At 50.1% G+C, this 21,154-nt stretch overlaps 1 protein-coding gene across 1 annotated transcript in view; it reads left to right on the forward strand.

The window, feature by feature from the left end:
* The window catches only part of LOC134434371 (zinc finger protein ZFP2-like), a gene marked incomplete at its 3' end in the record, with an annotated part of 230,231 nt that overhangs the window by 158,924 nt on the left and 50,153 nt on the right, over nucleotides 1-21,154 (forward strand). The window contains exon 4 of the mRNA XM_063183036.1: nucleotides 11,974-12,225. Coding sequence (XP_063039106.1) covers nucleotides 11,974-12,225 — 252 coding nt within the window. The remainder of the gene's footprint in view (nucleotides 1-11,973; nucleotides 12,226-21,154) is intronic.

A 21,154-nucleotide genomic window follows, 5' to 3' on the forward strand; every position in this document is an offset into this window, starting at 1 on the left:
CTCCCTCCTTTGACATCTTGCCAAGTGTTTTGGGAACAGATGAGAGGTGACCCTCATGAAACCACTGCCTTCCAGACTTGTCCTGGCAATATTCCTATGGGAACCACTCCGTGAGATAAGGAAATTTGGAGGTGAAACTCCAATTCTGGCCATACGTGCCTGGAGCAGAATGTCAGATCTTTTCCATAGGAAGGAAAGCACGGAGCACCACTGTTTCAATAGTGGATGAGACCCTCAACATGCCAAGGTCAGCCTGACTAGTCAGGTGGCTCTTGGGAGGTCAAACCAGCCAGACCTGTACTGTATTCCTTTGTTTTTATGGGGCCCTGAAGTGTCACAATGGTGCCTTGGTTCTGTGGGGCTCCACACTGCCACAACGGCTCCTTGATTACAAGAAGACCTGAAAAGTCACAATGGACCCCTTGTTCGATGGGATCCCACAGTGTCACAGTGGCTCCCAGGTTTCACAATGGTCCCACTGATTCCATGAGGCCTTGCAGTGTCACAATGGTCTCCATGGTTCCCCAGGCCCCACAATGTCACAGGACTCCTCTGTTCCATGAGTCCTGCAATGTCACAATGGACCTTTAGACCCTGGAGGTTTGCAGTGTCACAATGGTCTCATTTTGGCTCCACAGTCTCACAAGGGTCCATTGATAACAGGAGGACCTGCAATGTCACAATGGACCTTTGCCTCCATGCAGCCCTGCAGTGTCACAAAGGCCTCTTGGTTTCACCAGGCCCCATAGTATGAAAATAGTCCTCTCGGTTCTGTGGTGACTCCCAGGGTCACAATGGTCTCACTGGTTCCATGAGGCCTCACAGTGTCACAATGCTTTGCTTATTCCATGGATCCTCATAGTGTCACAATGATCTCCATGATTCCATGAGTCCCCTCAGTGTAACAATGATCTTCTTGGCTCCATGGTGCCCCACAGTGTCACAATGTCCCCTTGGTTCCATGAGGCTGGGAAGTGTCACAATGGCCTCTCCATGATTACATAAGGACTTGCAATGTCACAGTGGACCTTTGGCTCCATGGGGTCTTGCTATATCACAATGATCCCTACATTCCATGGAGCCACACAGAGTCAGCACGATCCCCTTGGTTCCATGAGGCCCAGCAATGTCACAGTGCTCTCCATGATTCCATGAGGCCCCACAGTGTCACAATGGTCCCTTGGTCTCACAGGGCTCCACAGTGTCACAATGGTCCCTTGGTTCCATGGCCCTGTGCTGCTGCATTCCCCCCTCCCCTTCTCAGGCCACCCTGCCAGCTGAGAAATGCTCCCTGGGGCTTGGCCTTGGCCAACAGCCCCTGGGCTCAGCTCCTCTGCAGCTCATCACAAACATTGTCTGCTCCAGGCACTGCTGCTGCCCAACCAGCTCCTGGTTTCTGTAGGAGCAGCCCTGGGAACTGTTTTTGTTCCCTCAGTGGTACAACATCCCTGTGTTCACACTGCCAAAGAAAGCTGTTGATGCCAATTGCAGCCAGGATGAACCATTGCTGGGACTGAAGCCCCTCTCTTGGGGCCCTGCAAACAGCACTCCAAAAGGAGCCCTTGGAGCTCTCCTGGGCCAGCGACTCCCTCTGAGTGGGGCCTCTCCCAGCCGGGAACTCTCCCATTTGCTGCACTCGGGGACCCTGAACAATGATGGAGCCTGGGCTGATCCCCCCACTCCTCCAGGCTCAACCCTTTGCCCTTTGCTGGGGAGATGGCAAAGGATCCACAGGGAGCATTGCCTGCCCTCAGGGGAATTTCTTACAGGTGTCTTGTACTGACTCTTTCTGTCTGTGTGTACATGGGAGTGCCTGTACTAGGGAAATGTGGCAGAAATGCTGCTCTCTGAGGGCTTGGAGTGCCTTGGATAGCTGAGTCAGTCAGGCCTGCACGTAAGGTTACATCATGACAAATAAGTTATGAGGTTTTATTTTTTTGCAAAGTTTACTATGTTATAAGCTAAGTTGAATATTGTTTAATGTTATTCCACTAATAAATCCTTAAGTCATTGGTTGTAAATGAAGTTAAATTCTGTTAAGTGCTGTTCTTTTCCTAAATTGTGAAGTTGAAGGTATCAGTTAAGGTTAAGGTATCAGTGAAGTCCTGTTAAGTTTGACCTTTGTCAAGCTTTTATTTCTTTATTCATTTTATCCTTGCCCTCACTGTCCTTGTCTCACACACACTGGTACAGTTCTCAGCTCGTTTCTGGTTTGATTGCCTGGATTCTGTATGGTTTTGTTGCTGCTTTGTTTCTTTCGTGTGCCTGAAGTGTCCACTCAAGAGCAGAGTGACTCTTGCCAAGGAACTTTGTGCTGCTGCACCTTAATAATAAATCTGGTTTTTGCTGCTCCCTTGCTGGGGATTTTTTCAGCGCTCTCAAGGCCTCGTTGGTAATAGGGTGAAGGAGCCCTGGCCAAGGCTCTGGCCCTGGGGGACACGGGGACACTGCCGGGGGGTCCCTGTCCCCCTGTGCCACCCCCAGGGCCCCGGCCCCCTGTCCCCGTGTCAGGCTCTGTGGTCGATCTCGTGGAACATCCTCTGGGGGAGGCTGTGGGGCCGGGGGCGGGGGGACCCGGGGAGACAGGGGACCCTGCTGTGCACGAGCAGGCTTGGACTGCTCTGGGGGGAGCTGTGAGGGGACCGGGGCAGAGTGACCTCCCCAGGGACCTCACACAGCCCGTGTGATGTCACACTGCCCCTGTGATGTCACAGCCCCTATGATGCCACACAGCTCTTTTGCAATGTCACACAGCCACCAGTGATGTCACAGCCCACTCTGGGTTGTCACATAGCCCCTGTGATCTCACACAGCTAACTATGAGATGTCACCCTATGATGTGCTACATCTGCTTTGTGATGTCACAGAAGTCTCTGTGATGTCACAACCTGCTCTATGATGATACACAGCCACCAAGTGATGTCACAACCCACTCTCTGATGTCACAGAGCCACCTTCGATGATGGCAGACACTGCTCTATTGCCTCACACTATGATGTCACAGACAGCTTTGTGATGTCACAAACCCCTCAGGGATGCCATGAGACCTTTTCTGTGCTGTCATACTGGCATTCTTTAATGTCACAGCACATACTTTGAACCTCACAGCCAGCTCTATGATGTCATCCAGCCATGCCATGGTGCCACAGCCTGCTCTATGATGTCACAGAATCCCCTCTATGATGCTGTAGCTGCTCAGTGACTTCCACAACAAACTCTCTAATGTCATAGACCAATCTGTTGACTTCAAAATTGCTTCCTAGAGCACTATATTCTAATAATTGATAAAGCTCCTGAACTGTGGAGTAAATTACTCAGGTTAAAATCTTTCTGTCCGATCATGATCAGAATCAATCAGAGATGTATTTATGTAAATTTATCTGGTACTCTATCAATCCTGTGGGACAAATTGGGTTAAAGTTCAATTTCACCTGTCCAATCTTTTACACCTTTTTACAAAGTCTGGGGCTGGGATTGGATCCAGCTGCTCCCAGCCTCCTCTCTTAGAAGGAATTTTAGACATTTAGGGGCCCTGCAGGGGTTTGAGGATCCATGGTGGCTGTTGGGTGTCATTTCTCCCTCTCATGACTCAGCAGGACTTTCTCTAAAAAAGAAATAAAGCTTTTGCCTAAGCTCCTACTGTGCCCATGGCAGGAACCCCTGTGAGTGTCTGGGACATCCCAGCTCTTTGGCAGCCTGGGGACTCTTGGGATGTCACAGTGGAGCCCTCATGAGCGCCTCTAAAAGATGGGTGCCTTTGCAGCCCAAGGTTCCCTAGGATGTCACCATGGAATGGCTGTGACTGAGTCTGACCACAGGGCTCTTTACCATCCCCAGAAACCCCTGGGAAGTCTCCATGGAGTGTCTGTCTCTGCCTGTGACATTCCAGCTCCTGAACAGCCTGGAGACTCTTGGAAAGTCCCCATGGAATCCCTCAGAGGGCCTGTGACAAATCTGATCCTTAGCAGGCAACCATCACCAGCCCCCTGTTGCTATGCTTAGTCCCTTGGCAGCTCCATGGAGACCCCATGCCGGGGGTGGTTGCCATGGACACCAGCTCAGGCCACAGCCACAGCCCGTTGCCATGGCAGCCATTTGCAGTCCCATCCCCAGGCTCACGGGATCCCAGAACCACAGAATTGGCTGAGCTGGGACGGACCCATCAGGATCCTCCAGTCCAACTGCTGGCCCTGCACAGAACACCCCAACAATGCCAGCCTGGGCCTGACAGCGCTGGCCAAACGCCGCTGGAGCTCAGAGAGCCCTGGAGCTGGGACTCTTCCCTGGGGAGCCTGGGCACAGCCCCAGCAGCCTCTGGGCAAAAACATTTTCCTGACATCCAACCGGAGCCTGCCCCGACTCAGCTGCAGCCATTCCCTCCACTCATGTTCCTGGGCATCAGAGGGAAGAGGTTCCCACAGCCCCAGCCAGGGACACACTCCCAAGGCTGTTGCCATGGCCACCAGGGCTGGGACCAGCTGGGATGCTCGGTTTCCACGGGCCGGGGTTCAGGAATGGGATTCCCCAATTTCCGGCTCCTGCTAAAACCGCGCTGCCCTCTCTGCCCTCCCGCCTCCCACGGAAAGAACAGAAGGCAAAGATCCTGGGCTGGGATAAGAACAATTTATTGGGAACAGCAACGAGATAAGGAAGAAACAAAAACAGAAATGATATTGATAACAGAAGGGATAAATAAAACTGTTTACAGGGAAAACTAATACATCAATAACAGGCTCTTCCTGGTGATGTATTTTCCCTGCCTTGAAGGGACAACCTTCTCCTCAGGGAGAGAGAGAGTCCATTACCTGCCCCTGGCAATGACCTGAGGTGGGAGTGAATGTAATTACAGGGCCATGGCCAGGCCTTCATGTTTTTCCATCCCACATCATGTCATTTTCAGGGACAGGAAAAGGTACAGGTGTCTTCCCAGCATGGATCATGGGGAACATGGATCATCAGGGCTCTTCTCAATGTGGATACTCCAATTATTGGAGTTTGGGCAGTGCACAAAATCCCCCTGCACTTGGGGCATTGGAGGCCTTCCCTTAGTGGTGCCTCCGTTGGTGACTGGTCATGTGATAGCTCTGGGTGAAGCTCTTCCCACACTGGGTACACTCATAGGCCCTTTTCCCAGTGTGGATGCGCTGGTGGGTGATGAGGGTGGACTTTTGCTTGAAGCCCTTCCGGCAGTTGATGCAGTGGAAGGGCGTCTCCTCTGTGTGAATCCACTCATGCAGGAGGAGATTAGAGCTGCTCTGAAACCTCTTCCCACAGGAGGGGCACTCGTAGGGCCTCTCCCCAGTGTGGATGGGCCGGTGCCTGATGAGGTGGGAGTTGTGCTTGAAGCACTTTCCACACTCAGGGCAGCGGAAGGGCCTCTGTGAATCTGCTGGTGCTGGAGGAGACTGGAGCTGGTCTGAAACCTCTTCTGACACTGGGGACACTCATAGGGCCTCTCCCCAGTGTGGATGCGTGGGTGCCTGATGAGTTCTGACCTGTAGCTGAAGCCCTTCCCATACTCCCCACACTCATAGGCCCATTCCCCGATGTGGATGCGTTGGTGGCTGATCAGGGTGCTGCTCTGCCTGAAGCTCTTCCCACACTCCAAGCACTTGTGGGGATTCTCCCCATCATTAACCTGCTCATGGACCACCATCTCTGAGCTCTGGCTGAAGCTCTGTCCACCTTCCTGGCTCAGGCTGGGTCTTTCCTACTCAGAGCACACTGGGCTGGGTTTGCAGCCCCTCCTCCTGTGGGATCTCTGGGGATTTTCCTCCCCGTTGAATTCCCATGCCCTGGAGTCCCTCATAACGGCCTCTTCCTCCAGGTTCTTCCACGGGGATTTTTCCTCCCTGGTCTCCATCCTCAGCTTCTTGTCTGGTGGAGGAAAGACAAGGAGAGGATGGGATTTGCCTCTGTGCCAGAGGGAAGGGGAAGGAGATCCCCCAGTGCATCCCCAGTAGGATGGTGTTGGCAGCAGGTTTCTCCTGCAGCCAGGGGCTGTGCTGGGCTGGGAGATGGAGCAGGAGAGAGGGGGAAAGGGGCATTGAATTCCTCCTCACCTTCCTGGGTGTCCTGGGGCATCCTCATCTTCCTCACAGCCTCCTCTTTCACATGGCAATGGTTTGGGAATGGGAAATCCTGTTTTCGGCAGAAAACAGCAGATGTGCACATTGTTTTTTTTACTGGTTTGAAGGCAAACCTGGGGAAGGGTCTAAGCCAGAATTACAATTTGATAAGAAAATTAAGATCAAGGCAATGATACCGAAAAACTGCCTTAAACTGACAGTCAGGATATTACCTGACACCCTGTAGATAAGGGTGGTGGCTTCAGTCCTATTAAATGGTGGCTGCAGTCCTGTGGGAGAGGTGAACATGGTTCTGTCAGAGCAGTGATCTTGTAGAAGTATCTGGCCTTTCTCTGAAGGTCCAGTGCTGGTTGTGGAGCTCTTGTCCTCTGGGAATCCAGTAGGCAAGCTGTTCATGGTGTGGAGTCTCAACTTATATCCAGGTAGGAATGCTTGGATCCTCCCCCTGGGCGGAGCATCTCACAATGGGATAATGGAATTTTATCAGTCCTGCAGTGACACTCAATGGCCCATTCACAGAAGATATGTCCTCTGGAGGGCGTTATCAGGGCTGAGTCATGGAAGAGATAAAGAACATTGCCCCACCTGTTTATAACAGTTTATGGAGATGGTGATTGAAAACATGCATTTGGTTACATCTTGCATTGCAACCTGAAACAGTGGGGTAATCCCTGCTCAGGGGGTGAACACCACCCCCCCTTACCCAAACAGGCTCAGGTGTAAAACCCCCACCCTGGGAAGGGCACACACACAGGGGACAATGTCACACTTGCCGTGCTCCAGGGGAGGTCTCTGTCCCTGTCACTCCCTTGCCATGCCCTGTTTCCTCTTTCTTTTAACTCTCTCTAACTCACATTTACTGTTCAATAAATACCACCTTGGATTTGGTCTCATAAGCGCCTTAATTGGGGCAGAGGCATCTCTCTAGTAATTTTCTTAACCAGATTGAGACATTATTTTTGTGCAGTGAGTTCAGGGCACTGTTGTCTTACCCCAGGTGCCTTTGACAACAGCATAGTTCCCTCCTCTGAGGAGGTTGTTGTTCTCTCTGGAAGAAGTCTTGGAACTTGGACGCAGCTTCCTCTGAGACACTTATGGAAGAACTGATGAGGAAAATGGCTGTTGTGGGTCTGGATTGTAAAGAAAATATTTTGTTGTCTTTCCTTGAAAAGTTTGTTAAAATCACTGGAGGAAAGGGAGCAAATGATACCAGCGAGACTGACAAGATTCCTTGACTCCAACGTGAAGAACACAAGGCTGCTCAAAGTCCCAGAAGAAGCCCAGCTCAAGTAGCTAAATTCCCAAATAACTCCAGCCAGGGGTCTCCGGGAGGATTTATTTGAGGAGTGTTTGGAGCCGGCAGATCCCGGACTCGAGCCCCGGATATCTCCGGGCTCCCTAAGAGGAGCTTTTTCGGGGGCAGAGGAGCCACGATCACCCCTCAGGAGGGTCCCGGGGGGGGCCACGTGGGGATGGCCCGGTACCGACGGGGCGGGACATTGGTTTTGGGGATCCCCGTGAGAGCCGGGGCTGTGGAACGGGGGACCCCTGGGATGGGGAGAGGGGAAGGGGCTATACGGGAGCTGGGGAACCCCCGGCAGCCCGGACATGAGGCGGGGACGGGACCCCCTGACCCTGACAGGGGCGTGTCCTGGGGTGACTTCATGGTGCTCGTACCCCCATCAGTCTGTTTAGCCCAGAAATGAGTTCTGCACCTTGAAGGCTGATTCTGAGAGCGAAAGGGAAGAGGAAGAAGCTGCAGTTTGTTTTCAGATACTGCATTCACTCCTCCACATTCCGGCTTCTGGATGGACAGACAGCAGGACAGAGCTCTCCTTTGCTTTTAATCAGTTTTTAGGTCTCTGAGGCAGAGAAGTTCCCTGGACTTTGATTTTTCTTTTTCTTTGTAGCTGTTTAAACCTGCTCTGGACTGAACAACCAGAATACCACCAGCGGCTCTTCCCTGAGGCCCACCAGGATAAGCCTGCGCCTAGGCATTTCCAGCGCTGGACAGACTGATAAGAGACTGATAATAGACTGATAAGAGACTGATAAGGCACTGATAAGACGCTGGGTGTGCTGAGCTACAACCGAAGGAGGGACTTTCTGAGTTTGTCATCTATTTTGGAGCAGCAGGAAGTTTTGTTGTTCAGTATTGTTCCATTATTGTGCTGGTGAATGCTTTGCCTGTAAAATAAAGTTTTTTTAGACTTTTCTCCCTGGAAATATTTTCCCGGACTGGCTGAGGGTGGGGCTGCTGAATCGGCATTCTAGAGGAATCTCCTTTTGTAGGGTTTCAACCAAATTTGCCCCAAACCAGGACAGGGTGGTGGAAAGAAGAGGGAACCCCAAGTGGCTGGATTGAGGGGAGTCTGGAGAGCGGGACCTTGGGACCCCAGAACCTCCCAGAATCCAAAAGCAGGAGCCTAGAGAGGAGGGATCCCAAGGACCGATGGAATCCCCACCAGCCCTGAGATGGAGGACCAACCATAACCCAAGAGGGATGACTGGAAATGGGAAACTTCTGGTGGATTTTTTTATTCACTCTTGATTTTTGGACATCAGGTGACTTCTAGAAATGGACATGGGTTGGAGGAGTCCGCAGCCCAAGGCATTCACACCTTGTTTTTCCCCAAACCAGGATTTTCCCCAAACCTTCCCAATGTGACATCCCCCCTGTCCCTCTCTGGGTGAGCTCAATCCCAAACCTGACCCCAATCCTGGTCTCAGTCTCACTCCAAGTTTAGACACACTCACAGTTCTGTATTTATTCTCATCCCAGTCCCAAACTCATCTATACCAACCCCAGCCCTAAAGTTAATCCCATGTCTAGCCTTAACCCCAATCCCAGCTCTAATCCAAATCTCAGCCCCAACTCCAACCCAGCTCCAATTCCAGCCCCTTCCAAAATCCTCAGCCCCCAACCAAATCCCAGGTTCAGCCCTTCTGGGGGTTTGGGGGTGTCTCAGTCCCTCTGACCCCGACAATGTTTGGGTGGGGTCACAGCAGGGCTGAGAGGGACAGAGACCCCCCCCGGCCTCCCCAGGTGTGAGAAGGTGGGAGAGCCCCCCCAGACCCGAGCACCCTCAGCAGTGAGAGGGACACAGAGCCCCTGGTCCCCAGTCCTGCACACACATTCCCTGAGGCCAGAGGGATGGAGATCCCCAGGGATCCCCCCCCAAGTATCCCCCAGGGTGAGGGAACAGAGAGCCCCAAGCATTCCCTGAGCTGAGAGGGACAGAGACTGCCCCGAGCACTCCCTGGCAAAGGGGTGAGAGGGAGGGAGACCCCCCAGGCATTTCCTGGGTGGAAATGATGGAGACTTCCCTGGGGAATGGCCTGGCGTGACAGGGACAAGAAAACCCCCTCCCAAGCATCCCCCAGTGCAAGAGGCACAGAGCCCCCTTGAGAATCCTCTGGGCACTGGACAAAATAAATTTAGCAGAAATAAAATTTGATTCTGCATAAATCACTTCGATGAATATTTGATTTTCCCACAAGTCACATGTGATTAAAATGCAAAAAATATTAATGAACTGACAGTACAAGCAATTTTGTGGGAATTCCAAGTTCCACTGGTTCCTGCACAGCTCCAGCTCAGCTGCTAGCACATTCTGATAAAAGTGTTAATTCCACCCAATACAGATATCATTAAAAGGAAAGGAAACTCTTTGTAGCTGTCACAAAAGCGAGAGGGATGAAGACAATAATAATTCTTACATTTTGCAAAGAACTCAAGTCTGGGAATTCGGGAGTTATTTAGGAATTTGGCTACTTCAGCTGGGCTTCTTGTAGGACTTTTAGCAGCCTTGTGTTCCTCACTGTGGGGTGAATGAACCTTGTCAGTCTCGCTGGTAACCATTACTTTCTTTCCTCCTGTGATTTTAACAAACTTTTCAAGGAAGGACAACAAAATATTTTCTTTACTCTCCGGACCCACAACGACAATTTTCCTTATCAGTTCTCCCATAAGTCACTCAGAGGAAGCTGTAACCCAGTTTCCAAGAGTTCCTCCAGAGACAACCACAACCTCCTCAGAGGAGGGAACCATGCTGTTGTCAAAGGCACTTAGGGTCAGAGAACAGTGCCTAAACTCACTGTGCCAAAATAATTTCACAGTCTGGTTAGTCGGGTTAGGAAAATTGTTAGAGAGATTCCTCTGCCCCAATTAAGGTTATAATGAAACCTAATTCAAAATGGATTTTGTTGAACCATAAATGGGATAGAAAAAGCAGGGACAGGAAGGGAATGACAGGAAAAAGAGCCCTCACCCGGAGCAGAGTAAGTGTGACATTGTCCCCTGTGTGTGTTGCCCGATTGATAAATGACACAAAACTCGGATAAGTTTTGTGGGTGCTTTATTAAGGGCCCGGGGAGCTGGTTGACTCACGTCCCAAGCCCGAGCCCCCAATTTCACGTATGGGTGCTTCCCTCTTATACATGCTATTCATAACAATGTCTCCAAGAAACAGTTCCCCTTGCCTAGTCACAGACCCCTTGTGATACATTCCTTGGTTCACAAACAAGATCAATAATCTTCTGCTTATCTTATTCTAAGAGCATTGTATGCTGCCTCCAGACAGGTTAGCATTCTTACTTTCCTGCACTAGTTTAAATATTTATTAAATCCCTAAGACTACCGTCTAGGTTACACACAAAACCCAACACACTTTCAACGGCTACAAAACTGCTTTTAACAAACCAATTCACACACAACTCACTATAATTAAACATTTTGCTAAATTTCATTTCTTTTCCAACATGTGTGTGCCCTTCCCAAAGTGAGGGTTTTACACCTGAGCCAGTTTGGTAAGGGGGGTGGTGTTCACCCCCTGAGCAGGGTTTGCCCATCTGTTTCAGGCTGCAATGTAACATGTAACCAAATGCATGTTCTCAATCACCATCTTCATCAATTGTTATAAACAGGTGGGGCAGTATTCTTTATGTCTTCCATGACTCAACCCTGATAATGCCCTCCAGGGGAGATATCTTTTGCTAATGGGCCATTGAGTGTCACAGCAGGACTGATAAAATTCCATTATCCCATTGTGAGATGCTCCGCCCAGGGGGAGGATCCAAGCATTCCTACCTGGATATAAGCTGAGGCTTTCAACACCAGGAGCAGCTTGCCTACTGGATTCCCAGAGGACCAGAGCTCCATTACCACCACTGGACATCCAGAGGAAGACCAGACCCTTCTACAGGATCACTGCTTTGACAGAATCACGTTCATGACTCCAACAGGACTGCAGACACCACCTTGCCCAACAGGGTGTCAGGTTATATCCTGACTCTGTCCGTTTAAGGCAGTGTTTCTGTATCATTGCCTTGACCTAGATTTTCTTATTAAATTGTAATTCTGGTTTAGACCTTCCCAGGTTTGCCTTAAAACCAGTACAAAAGACAATGTGTGCACCCTTTGTTTTCTTCCCTAAACAGAATTTCCCATTCCCAAACCTTGACTCAATGGAAGAGGAGGCTGTGAGGAAGAGGAAGATGCCCCGGGACACCCACGCAGGTGAGGAGGAAGTCAGTTCCTATTTCTCCCTCTCTCCTGCTCCATCTCCCAGCCCAACTGCAGGACAACCCCGGTGCCAATGCCGTCCTGCTGAGGATGCACTGGAGGGATCTCCTTCCCCTTCCCTCTGGCATGGAGGCAAATCCCATTCTCTCATTGTCCTTCCTCCCCCAGGGAAGGAACTGAGGATGGAGACCAGGGAGGAAAAATCTCCATGGTAGAACCTTGTGAAAGAGGCTGTTTTTAGCGACTCTAGCACACAGGAATCCAACAGGGAAGAAAAACCTCAGACATCCCACATGAGGAGGGGCTCCAAACCCAGCCCAGGGTGCTCTAAGAAGGAAAGACCCACCCTGAACCAGGAAGGTGGACAGAGCTTCAGCCAGAGCTCAGAGATGGTGGTCCATGAGCGGCTTCATGATGGGAAGAAGGCCCACAAGTGCTTGGAGTGTGGGAAGAGCTTCAGGCAGAGCAACCACCTGATGAACCACCAGATTATCCACATCGGGGAATGGGCCTATGAGTGTTGGGAGTGTGGGAAGGGCTTCAGCTACAGATCCAACCTTGTGACCCACCAACGCATCCACACTGGGGAGAGGACCTATGAGTGTCCCCAGCGTGGGAAGAGCTTCGCCCGGAGCTCTCCCTCGATCAGACACCAGCGGAGCCACCAGTAAGGGAAGCCCTGCAAATGCCACAAATACAGGAACAGCTTCATGCACCACTCCAGCCTTCATCCCCCATTAGAGGGCCCACATTGGGAAGAGCCCTGGTGATCCATTTTCCCTGTGATCCATTCTCGGAAGACACATGTCCATTTTCCTGCCCCTGAAAATCACATGATGTGGGATGGAAGAACATGAGGGTCTGGCCATGGCCATGTCCTTACATTCACTCCCACCTCAGGTCATTGCCAGGGGCTGGAAAGGGACTGTCTCTCTCTCTCTCCCTGAGGAGAAGGTTGTCCCTTCAAGGCAGGGAAAATACATCACCAGGAAGAGCCTGTTATTGATGTATTAGTTTTCCCTGTAAACAGTTTTATTTATCCCTTCTGTTATTAATATCATTTCTGTTTTTGTTTCTTCCTTATCTCGTTGCTGTTCCAAATAAATTGTTCTTATCCCAGCCCAGGATCTTTGCCTTCTGTTCTTTCCGTGGGAGGCGGGAGGGCAGAGAGGGCAGCGCGGTTTTAGCAGGAGCCGGAAATTGGGGAATCCCATTCCTGAACCCCGGCCCGTGGAAACCGAGCATCCCAGCTGGTCCCAGTCCTGGTGGCCATGGCAACAGCCTTGGGAGTGTGTCCCTGGCTGGGGCTGTGGGAACCTCTTCCCTCTGATGCCCAGGAACATGAGTGGAGGGAATGGCTGCAGCTGAGTCGGGGCAGGCTCAGGTTGGATGTCAGAAAAATGTTTTTGCCCAGAGGCTGCTGGGGCCCTGCCCAGGCTCCCCAGGGAAGGGTCCCAGCTCCAGGGCTCTCTGAGCTCCAGCAGTGTTTGGACAGCGCTGTCAGGCCCAGGCTGGCATTGTTGGGGTGTCCTGTGCAGGGCCAGCAGTTGGACGGAAGGATCCTGATGGGTCCAACCCAGCTCAGCCAATTCTGTGGTTCTGGGATCCCATGAGCCTGGGGATGGGACTGCCAATGGTTGCCATGGAAACGGGCTCTGGCTGCAGGCCTGAGCTGGTGTCCATGGAAACCACCCGGCATGGGGTATCCATGGAGCTGCCAAGGGACTGCCCATAGCAACAGGAGGCTGGTGATGGTTGCCATGGAAACCGACCATAGCAACAGGGGCCTGGTGATGGTTACCTGCTAAGGATCAGATTTATCACAGGCCCTCAGAGGGGTTCCGTGGGGACTTTCCAAGAGTCTCCACACTGATCAAGAGCTGGAATGTCACAGGGACAGACAGGGACTCCATGGGGACCTCCCAGGGCTTTCTGAGGATGGTAAAGAGCCCTGTGGTCAGAGGCAGTCACAGCCATTCCATGGTGACATCCCAGGGGACCTTGGGCTGCAAAGGCATATTTCTGTCACAGGCACTCATAGGGGCTCCGAGGCGACATCCCAGGAGTGCCCAGGCTACCAAAGAGCCAGGGTGTCCCAGACACTCACAGGAGTTCCTCTCATGGGCACAGTGGGAGCTTCAGGAAAAAGCTTTATTTCTTTATTGGAAAAACTCCTGCTAAATCATGAGGTGGAAAAATGACACTGAACAGCCACCATGGATCCTCAAACCCTTGCAGGGCCCCTAGACTTCTAAAATTCCTTCAAAGAGAGGAGACTGGGAGTGGCTGGATCCAATCCCAGCCCCAGACTTTGTTAAAGGTGTAAAGGATTGGAGAGGTGTAATTGAACCTTTTACCCAATTTGTCCCACAGAATTAATGATGGGATACCCGATAGATTTATGTAAATATGTCTCTGGCTTATTCTGATCATGATCAGACGGAAAGATCACCAGCACAGTTATTTACTCCACAGTTCAGGAGCTATAACAATTATTAGAATATAGTGCTTTAGGCAGCAGTTTTGAAGTCAACAGGGCCTGTCTGGAGTTGTTGGAGCCCACTGCAGGCAGAGTCTCCTGCTCTAGCAGGAACTGCCTTTCCTGTGCCATCAGCAGGGCAGGTCCCGCTGCAGGAAAAGCCCCAGGCCAGCCCCAGCACAGGGAAGGGCACGGGCACAAGGGCAGAGTGCCGTGCTGGGAGCTGTGCCAGGGAGAGCCTGAGGCACCAAAGGCACCTTGGCAGCAGCAGCTGCTTGCAGACCATGGCCAGAAGCCTCCCTTGGCAGCCCGGCCTGGTGGCCACCACTGCAGAGCTGCTGCCTCAGGGCTCATTCCTGGCTGGGCTCTGAAAAGCCACTTTTGCTCCAGGAGCCTGACTGGGAAGCCATTGGCCCCAGCACCTTGGGGACAAGATATTAATGACAAAATTCTTAATGCCAGCAGAGCCAAGGCAGGGGCAGAGGAAAGGGCAGTCAGGCTGCTGCAGGGGCAGTGACCTCACAGCCATCACCATGGCAGCCCTGTCCCCTGGGCCTGGCTGTGCCAGGACATCTGAAAACCCACACTACAGGAATTCTGTCACTGGGGAGGAGAGGTTTTCAGTGGGACCCAGTAAAAGTGTAAGAATCTTTGGACTTTGAATCTGATTTTGAGTTTTTTAGAAGTTGTTTGAGCACACTGTCAGGGACTGAGCCTGATGCAAAGAGCACCAAAGCCCCAGAGGGTGATTAAAGTCCCTGTGCTGTGTCTGTGCTGCTGGGCTGGGCCGGACTCCTGGCCCAGAGGCAGCTCCTGGCAAGGGCAGCCCTGCAGAGAGACAGCTCTGGCCAGGAGCAGCTCCTGTGCACAGCCCAGCAGGGCTTGGGCACTGCCAGGGCCCCTCAGGGACACCAGCAGGGCACAGACAGAGCTCACAGGGGCTCAGCACTGGCAGGGGCTGTGGGATGGCCCCGAGGGGGCTGTGTCACAGCAGCACCTCTGGGGCTGTGTCATAGAGGCACAGAGCAGCTGGGATGTCAGTAAGGGGCTGTGTGACAGCACAGAGTGGGCTGTGTGAGGTCATCGAGCAGCTACAGAATCATAGAGGGGTTTGTGTGACATCACAGAGCAGACTGCGACATGATGGCATGGCTGTATAACATCATAGAGCAGGTTGTGAGTTGCAAATGTGTGCCATGATATTACAGAGTCATCACAGAGAAGGTTTTGTGACATCACTGAGTAGGGTGTGAGGCCATAGAGCAGATTCTACCATCATGGAGGGTGGCTCTGTAACATGAGAGAGTGAGTTGTGGCATCACTGGGTGTCTGAGTAACATCACAGAACGGGGTGTGTCATCACAGGACAGTGACATCATAGAATTCCCTTGTGACATCACAGAGATTTCTGTGACATCACAACACGGCTGTATGACATCACAGAGAGATATGCCAGCGTTGGCTCTGTGACACAGGATGGCTTTGTGACATCCCAGAGTGGGCTTTGTGACATCCCAGAGTGGGCTTTGAACATCACAGGGTGCTGTGTGACATCGCAGTTGGTTGTGTGACATCACAGGGGCTGTGTGACATCACAGGGGCTGTGTGAGGTCACTCTGCCTCGTACCCCTTCACAGTTCCCCAGAGAACAGTCCAACCCTGCTCATGCACAGCGGGGTCCCCTGTCTCCCCGGGTCCCTCCGGGTCCCCTCGATCCCGCAGACTCCCCCAGAGGATGTTCCACGAGATCGACTCCAGAGCCTGACACGGGGACCGGGGGCCGGGGCCCTGTGGGGGGACAGTGGGACAGGGACCCCCCTGGCAGCGTCCCCGTGTCCCCCAGGGCCAGAGCCTGGGCCAGGGCTCCTTCACCCTGTTACAAATGAGGGCTTGAGAGCGCTGAAAAAATCCCCAGCAAGGGATCAGCAAAAAACAGATTTAATATTAAGGGACAGCAGCACAAAGTTCTTTGGCAAGAGTCACTCTGCTCCTGACTGGACACTTCAGGCACACCAAGGAAACAAAGCAACAACAAAACCAAAAAGAATCCAGGCAATCAAACCAGAAATGAACTGAGAAGAGTCCCTGTCTCTGTGTGTGACACAAGGACAGTAAGGGCAAGGATAAAAGTAATACGGCCTAAAAGCTGAACGGAGCTCAAACTTAACAGGACTGAACTTAGACCCTAATTTTAACTGATACAGTCAACTTCACAGTTTAGCAAAAGACCAGCACTTAACAGTATTTAACGTAACTTAAAACCTGATTTTGTAATTTAACAGAGGAATAACACTTAACAATTTTTAACTAAGCTAATAAATTAAACTTAACATCTTAGCAAAAGTAAAACTCTTAGCAGCATTTAACTTAGCTTAGATCTCCTGACTTACCCTTCTTTACTGATATCTGGATATCTGCCTAACTCAGCTATCCAAGGCACTCAAGCCCCTCAGAGAGCAGCATTTCTGCCACATTTCCCCAGCACAGGCACTCCTGTGTGCACACAGACACAAAGAGTCAGTGCAAGACACCTGTAAGAAATTCCCCTGAGGCAGGAAATGCTCCCTGTGGATCCTTTGGCATCTCCCCAGCAAAGGGCAAAGGGCTGAGCCTGAAGGAGTGGGGGGATCGGCCCAGGCTCCATCGTTGTTGGGGATCCCCGAGTGCAGCAAACGGGAGAGTTCCCGGCTGGGAGAGGCCCCACTCAGAGGGAGTCACTGGCCCAGGAGAGCTCCAAGGGCTCCTTTTGGAGGGCTGTTTGTAGGGCCCCAAGAGAGGGGCTTCAGTCCCAGCAATGGTTCATCCTGGCTGCACTTGGCATCAACAGCTTTCTTTGGCAGTGTGAGAACAGGGATGTTGTGCCATAGAAGGAATAGAAACAGTTCCCAGGGCTGCTCCTACAGAAACCAGGAGCTGGTTGGGCAGCAGCAGTGCCTGGAGCAGACAGTGTTTGTGATGAGCTGCAGAGGAGCTGAGCCCAGGGGCTGTTGGCCAAGGCTGAGGCCCAAGGAGCATTTCTCAGCTGGCAGGGTGGCCTGAGAATGGGAGGGGGGAATGCAGCAGCACAGGGTCATGGAACCAAAGGGCCATTGTGAAACTGTGGGGCCCTGTGAGACCAAACGACCATTGTGACACTGTGGGGCCCGGTGACACCCAGCGGCCACTGTGACACTGTGGGGCCCTGTGAGACCAAGGGACCATTGTGACATTGTGGGGCCTCATGGAACCAAGGAGACTATTGTGACACTGGGGGGCCTCATGAAACCAAGAGGTCTTTGTGACACTGCAGGGCTGCATGTGTGAAATTGTGAGGCCTTCTGTCAGCAGTGATCCATTGTGACACTAAGAAAGCAAGGGAGACCATTGTGACACTTCCGAGCTGCATGGAACCAAACTCCAGGGTGACACAGAGTGGCCTCCTGTCATTAATGGTCCATTGTGACACTGTGGAGCCAAAGGAGACCATTGTGACACCACAAATGCCCAGGGCCCAAAGGTCCTTGGTGACATTGAAGGGCTCATGGAACACAGGATGGATGTGACGTTGTGGGGCCTGGGGAACCACAGAGACCATTGTTACACTGCAAGGCCTCATGGAATCATTGGGACCATTGTGATACTGCGTGACCTTCAGGAACCTGGAAGCCATTGTGACACTGTGGGACCCCATGGAACCAAGACACCCTTGTGACACCTCAGGGCCCCATAAAACCAATGGAACACAGAGAAGGTCTGGCTGGTTTGGCCTCCCAGGGGCCACCTGACTGGTCCAGCTGACCTTGGCATGTTGAGGGTCTCTTCTCATCTGCTGCTGAAACACTAGGGCTCTGTGCTTTCCTTCCTATGGAAAAGAACTGGCCTTTCCCTCCAGGCGCCCATGGCCAGAACTGGGATTTCACCACCAAATTTCCTTACATCCAGGCATTATTCCCATAGTAATATTGCCAGGACAAATCTGTCTGGCAGTGGTTTCACAATAGTCACTTTTTATCTGTCCCCAAAACACTGGGGAAGGCTCTGTGCTTTCCTTCCTATGGAAAGGAACTGTCCTGCTTCTCCAGGTGTCCATGGCCAAATTTGGGTTCCACCCCCAACATTGCCTATTGTGACATACTGGAGGAGGTTGTTGGCTCAAAGTATTTTGTGTGGGGGAGGAAGGGGCAGGTCCAGACTTGCCCTGCCCTAAAACCCCAATCCCCCCAGAGCCTCCATCCCAGCCCAGCAGTGGCTGCCAGTCCCTGGCACAGCACAGGCAATGCTCCACAGCCACCTCTGCAGCCCCAGCCCAGCTCCTGAGGGACCAAATGAGACCAAGTCTCACCTGGGGGAAGGGCCCAGGAAGACCAAGGGGTATTGAAGGCTGACCACAAGGCAAGCACACATCTTGGCCCTACCTCCTCTTGGAATTTCCATCTGAACACTGCTGGAATCCAGGAGTTGGCGGCTGTGTGTGTGCTTCTCTAAATATTGTATGTTTTTCTCACTTTCTGTGTCTTCTTCTTCTGTTTCTGTGCTCCTGCAAATTTGGATTAACATTAAATTGAACAGAGTCAGAGTTTGTGAAGTTGAATGGGACAAGTCAATATTTTGAGAAGTGTTTTTTGTTGATTGTATGTCTGTTGTAGTTTGACACGAGAAGAATTTTAAAAAGTAATACAAAACTTTCTGTGTAACTGACAATCTGTTAAACAACTAAGATACTGAACACGTCTCTGTGAAACACAAATGTTAAAGATGAAAAAACCCAGGAACCTCCTCTTTCTTTTCCAGTCATAAAAGAAGCAGTGGACTCTGGCCCTGGCCCCCATCTCAACCAAACCAAACCAAACCAAACCAAACCAAACCAAACCAAACCAAACCAAACCAAACCAAACCAAACCAAACCAAGCAACCCTGCTGTGGGCTGAGCCTCTTCCCCTCTCCCCAGGATGCCCCTCCCCCATCAGCCCCATTCTAACCAAACCAAACCAAACCAAACCAAACCAAACCAAACCAAACCAAACCAAACCAAACCAAACCAAACCAAACCAAACCAAACCAAACCAAACCCCAACATCTACCAAACAGGAAAACAAAAGAGGCTACAAAACCCCAAACAGAACAAAGCCAGCCACAGCTATTAAAATCTTACCATCAAGTCCACTCCCCCCAACACAATTCAAACCAAAAACCCCTACAACCTACAATCCATCCAAAATAACCCTACAACTAAAAAACACCAAAAAAGCCAAAACCAAACCATTAAACCAATCTTAACACAATCCAACCACAACTTACACCACAAGTTACTGGCAGGTCAGGTGTTAACTCTTTCAACACTTCAATCCCCCCTTGAGTATAAGAAAAAAACAAAATGCAAACCTATAAAAAAATAACATAAAACCATCAAAGTCAGTAAAGAAGAAATGAAATATTAATTAAAAAAAAAGAAAAAAATACCCTTATCTTAAAACTAAAATCCTTCTATAAACTATAAAGAAAAATCTCTTTTTCTTTTTAAAACTATTTTAAAAATTCAAATTTGTATCAAACAAAAACCTCCATGCTTAAATAAAAAAATGGTAAAAAACCTGCCATTTCATAAGAAGTTTAAACAGGAAAAAAAAAAAGTAATCCAGTATCCCAAAGAGAAGATCTCTATTCCGAGTGATAAAAATAATTTAAAAAGTAAATAATAAAAACTTTTACCTTTAAATAACTCATCTTTAAAGCAATACCCCATAAATCAACATGGCCCATCAACAAGCTGTAAAAAAGCTTGTAGCAATAAAAACAATTTCCCGATAATGAAGTTCACCAGACAACTGTTATCCATGACAAAATTAGGTACCACAAAAAAAAAAAAAATCCTCCTGTAAAAAACCTCCATAATCCTAACTAGAAAAACTTATCACCCAAAAACTAAAAAAAAGACAATTCCAGAAATAGTAAACCACTAGAAATTTTGAGTTTAGTTTCTTTATATTGTCAGGTTAAAAAAAATTGTAAAGAAAAAAAGTATTCTAAAGAATTTATTTTAATCCTTACTACCTTTTTTCTTTTATTTACTTTTAATAAATTTTTTTTAATACTCTTTTAAAATTTTAAGCCTACTTTACCTTTCTTGTAATCCTATCTCCCAACAAAATAAATACATAAATAATTAACCGACACTAAAACCGACCACACTCATCAATCCATTAATTAAGAAATCTCAAGATTGGAAAAATCTTAAATTAAGAAACCAAAACCACTACAGTGTTATCATTGACCCTTTGCCAAAGTTTCTCTGATTTTCTAAAGTTGCCAGTAAAGGCTGTTTTGTTGGTTTGGGCTCCTGAGAATCTCTTATTGGTATTTCTTCAGGGAGTCCAACTCAGACTACACAAACAATTGTAATTCCTTTTAAATGTCTCCTTGAGAGAGTTTTTTATTGAATGGGGGTCAGGGCTTGTGTGTCCTGCTTGGCACAGCCCAGGCAGGGCTTTCCCAGCAACATTCCACACTCCATTTCCCAGCTGCAGCCGCTGGTGCCTCTGAGTTGTGCTGCCCCAGCCCCAGGGACGCTCTCCTTGTCTGCCCATTCCCCCACGGTCTCTGGGCAGGGATGGCCTCAGTGGGGGCTGCTGACATCCTCAGCAACTTGGAGGCTGCTGCTGAATTTTCCTGCTCCAGAGGCTTGTTCAGCCTGCAGCTCTTCAGTGCAGGAATTCAGTGTCCCAGGGCTCATTAACTTTCAGAACACCTTAACAAGCCAAGCCTCTGGGGGTAATTTGATTTTAATTTTCAAATCTTTTGTGGTTAATTAGACAAATTCCAGTAGTGTATTCAAGTTGAATAGATTCTATTTAAAGAGACAGTGAGAAAAGATTTCTGAGGTCCAATTTAGGTTTCTTTACCCTGTTAATTTATCGATACGTACAATCTCCAGCTGAGAGTGAATCCAAGTACCTCCTCAGGCAGTCTGAATAGATATGAAAATCAAGACCCTTCATGGCAGACAATCAATCAGACTTTGTCCCTACCCTCACCCCACCATTTCCCCCATCCAAGCCCTGGCACTCAGAGCAGCCTTGTGCAAAT

Source organism: Melospiza melodia, unplaced genomic scaffold (assembly GCF_035770615.1).
Source record: "Melospiza melodia melodia isolate bMelMel2 unplaced genomic scaffold, bMelMel2.pri scaffold_35, whole genome shotgun sequence".
Lineage (NCBI taxonomy): Eukaryota > Metazoa > Chordata > Aves > Passeriformes > Passerellidae > Melospiza > Melospiza melodia.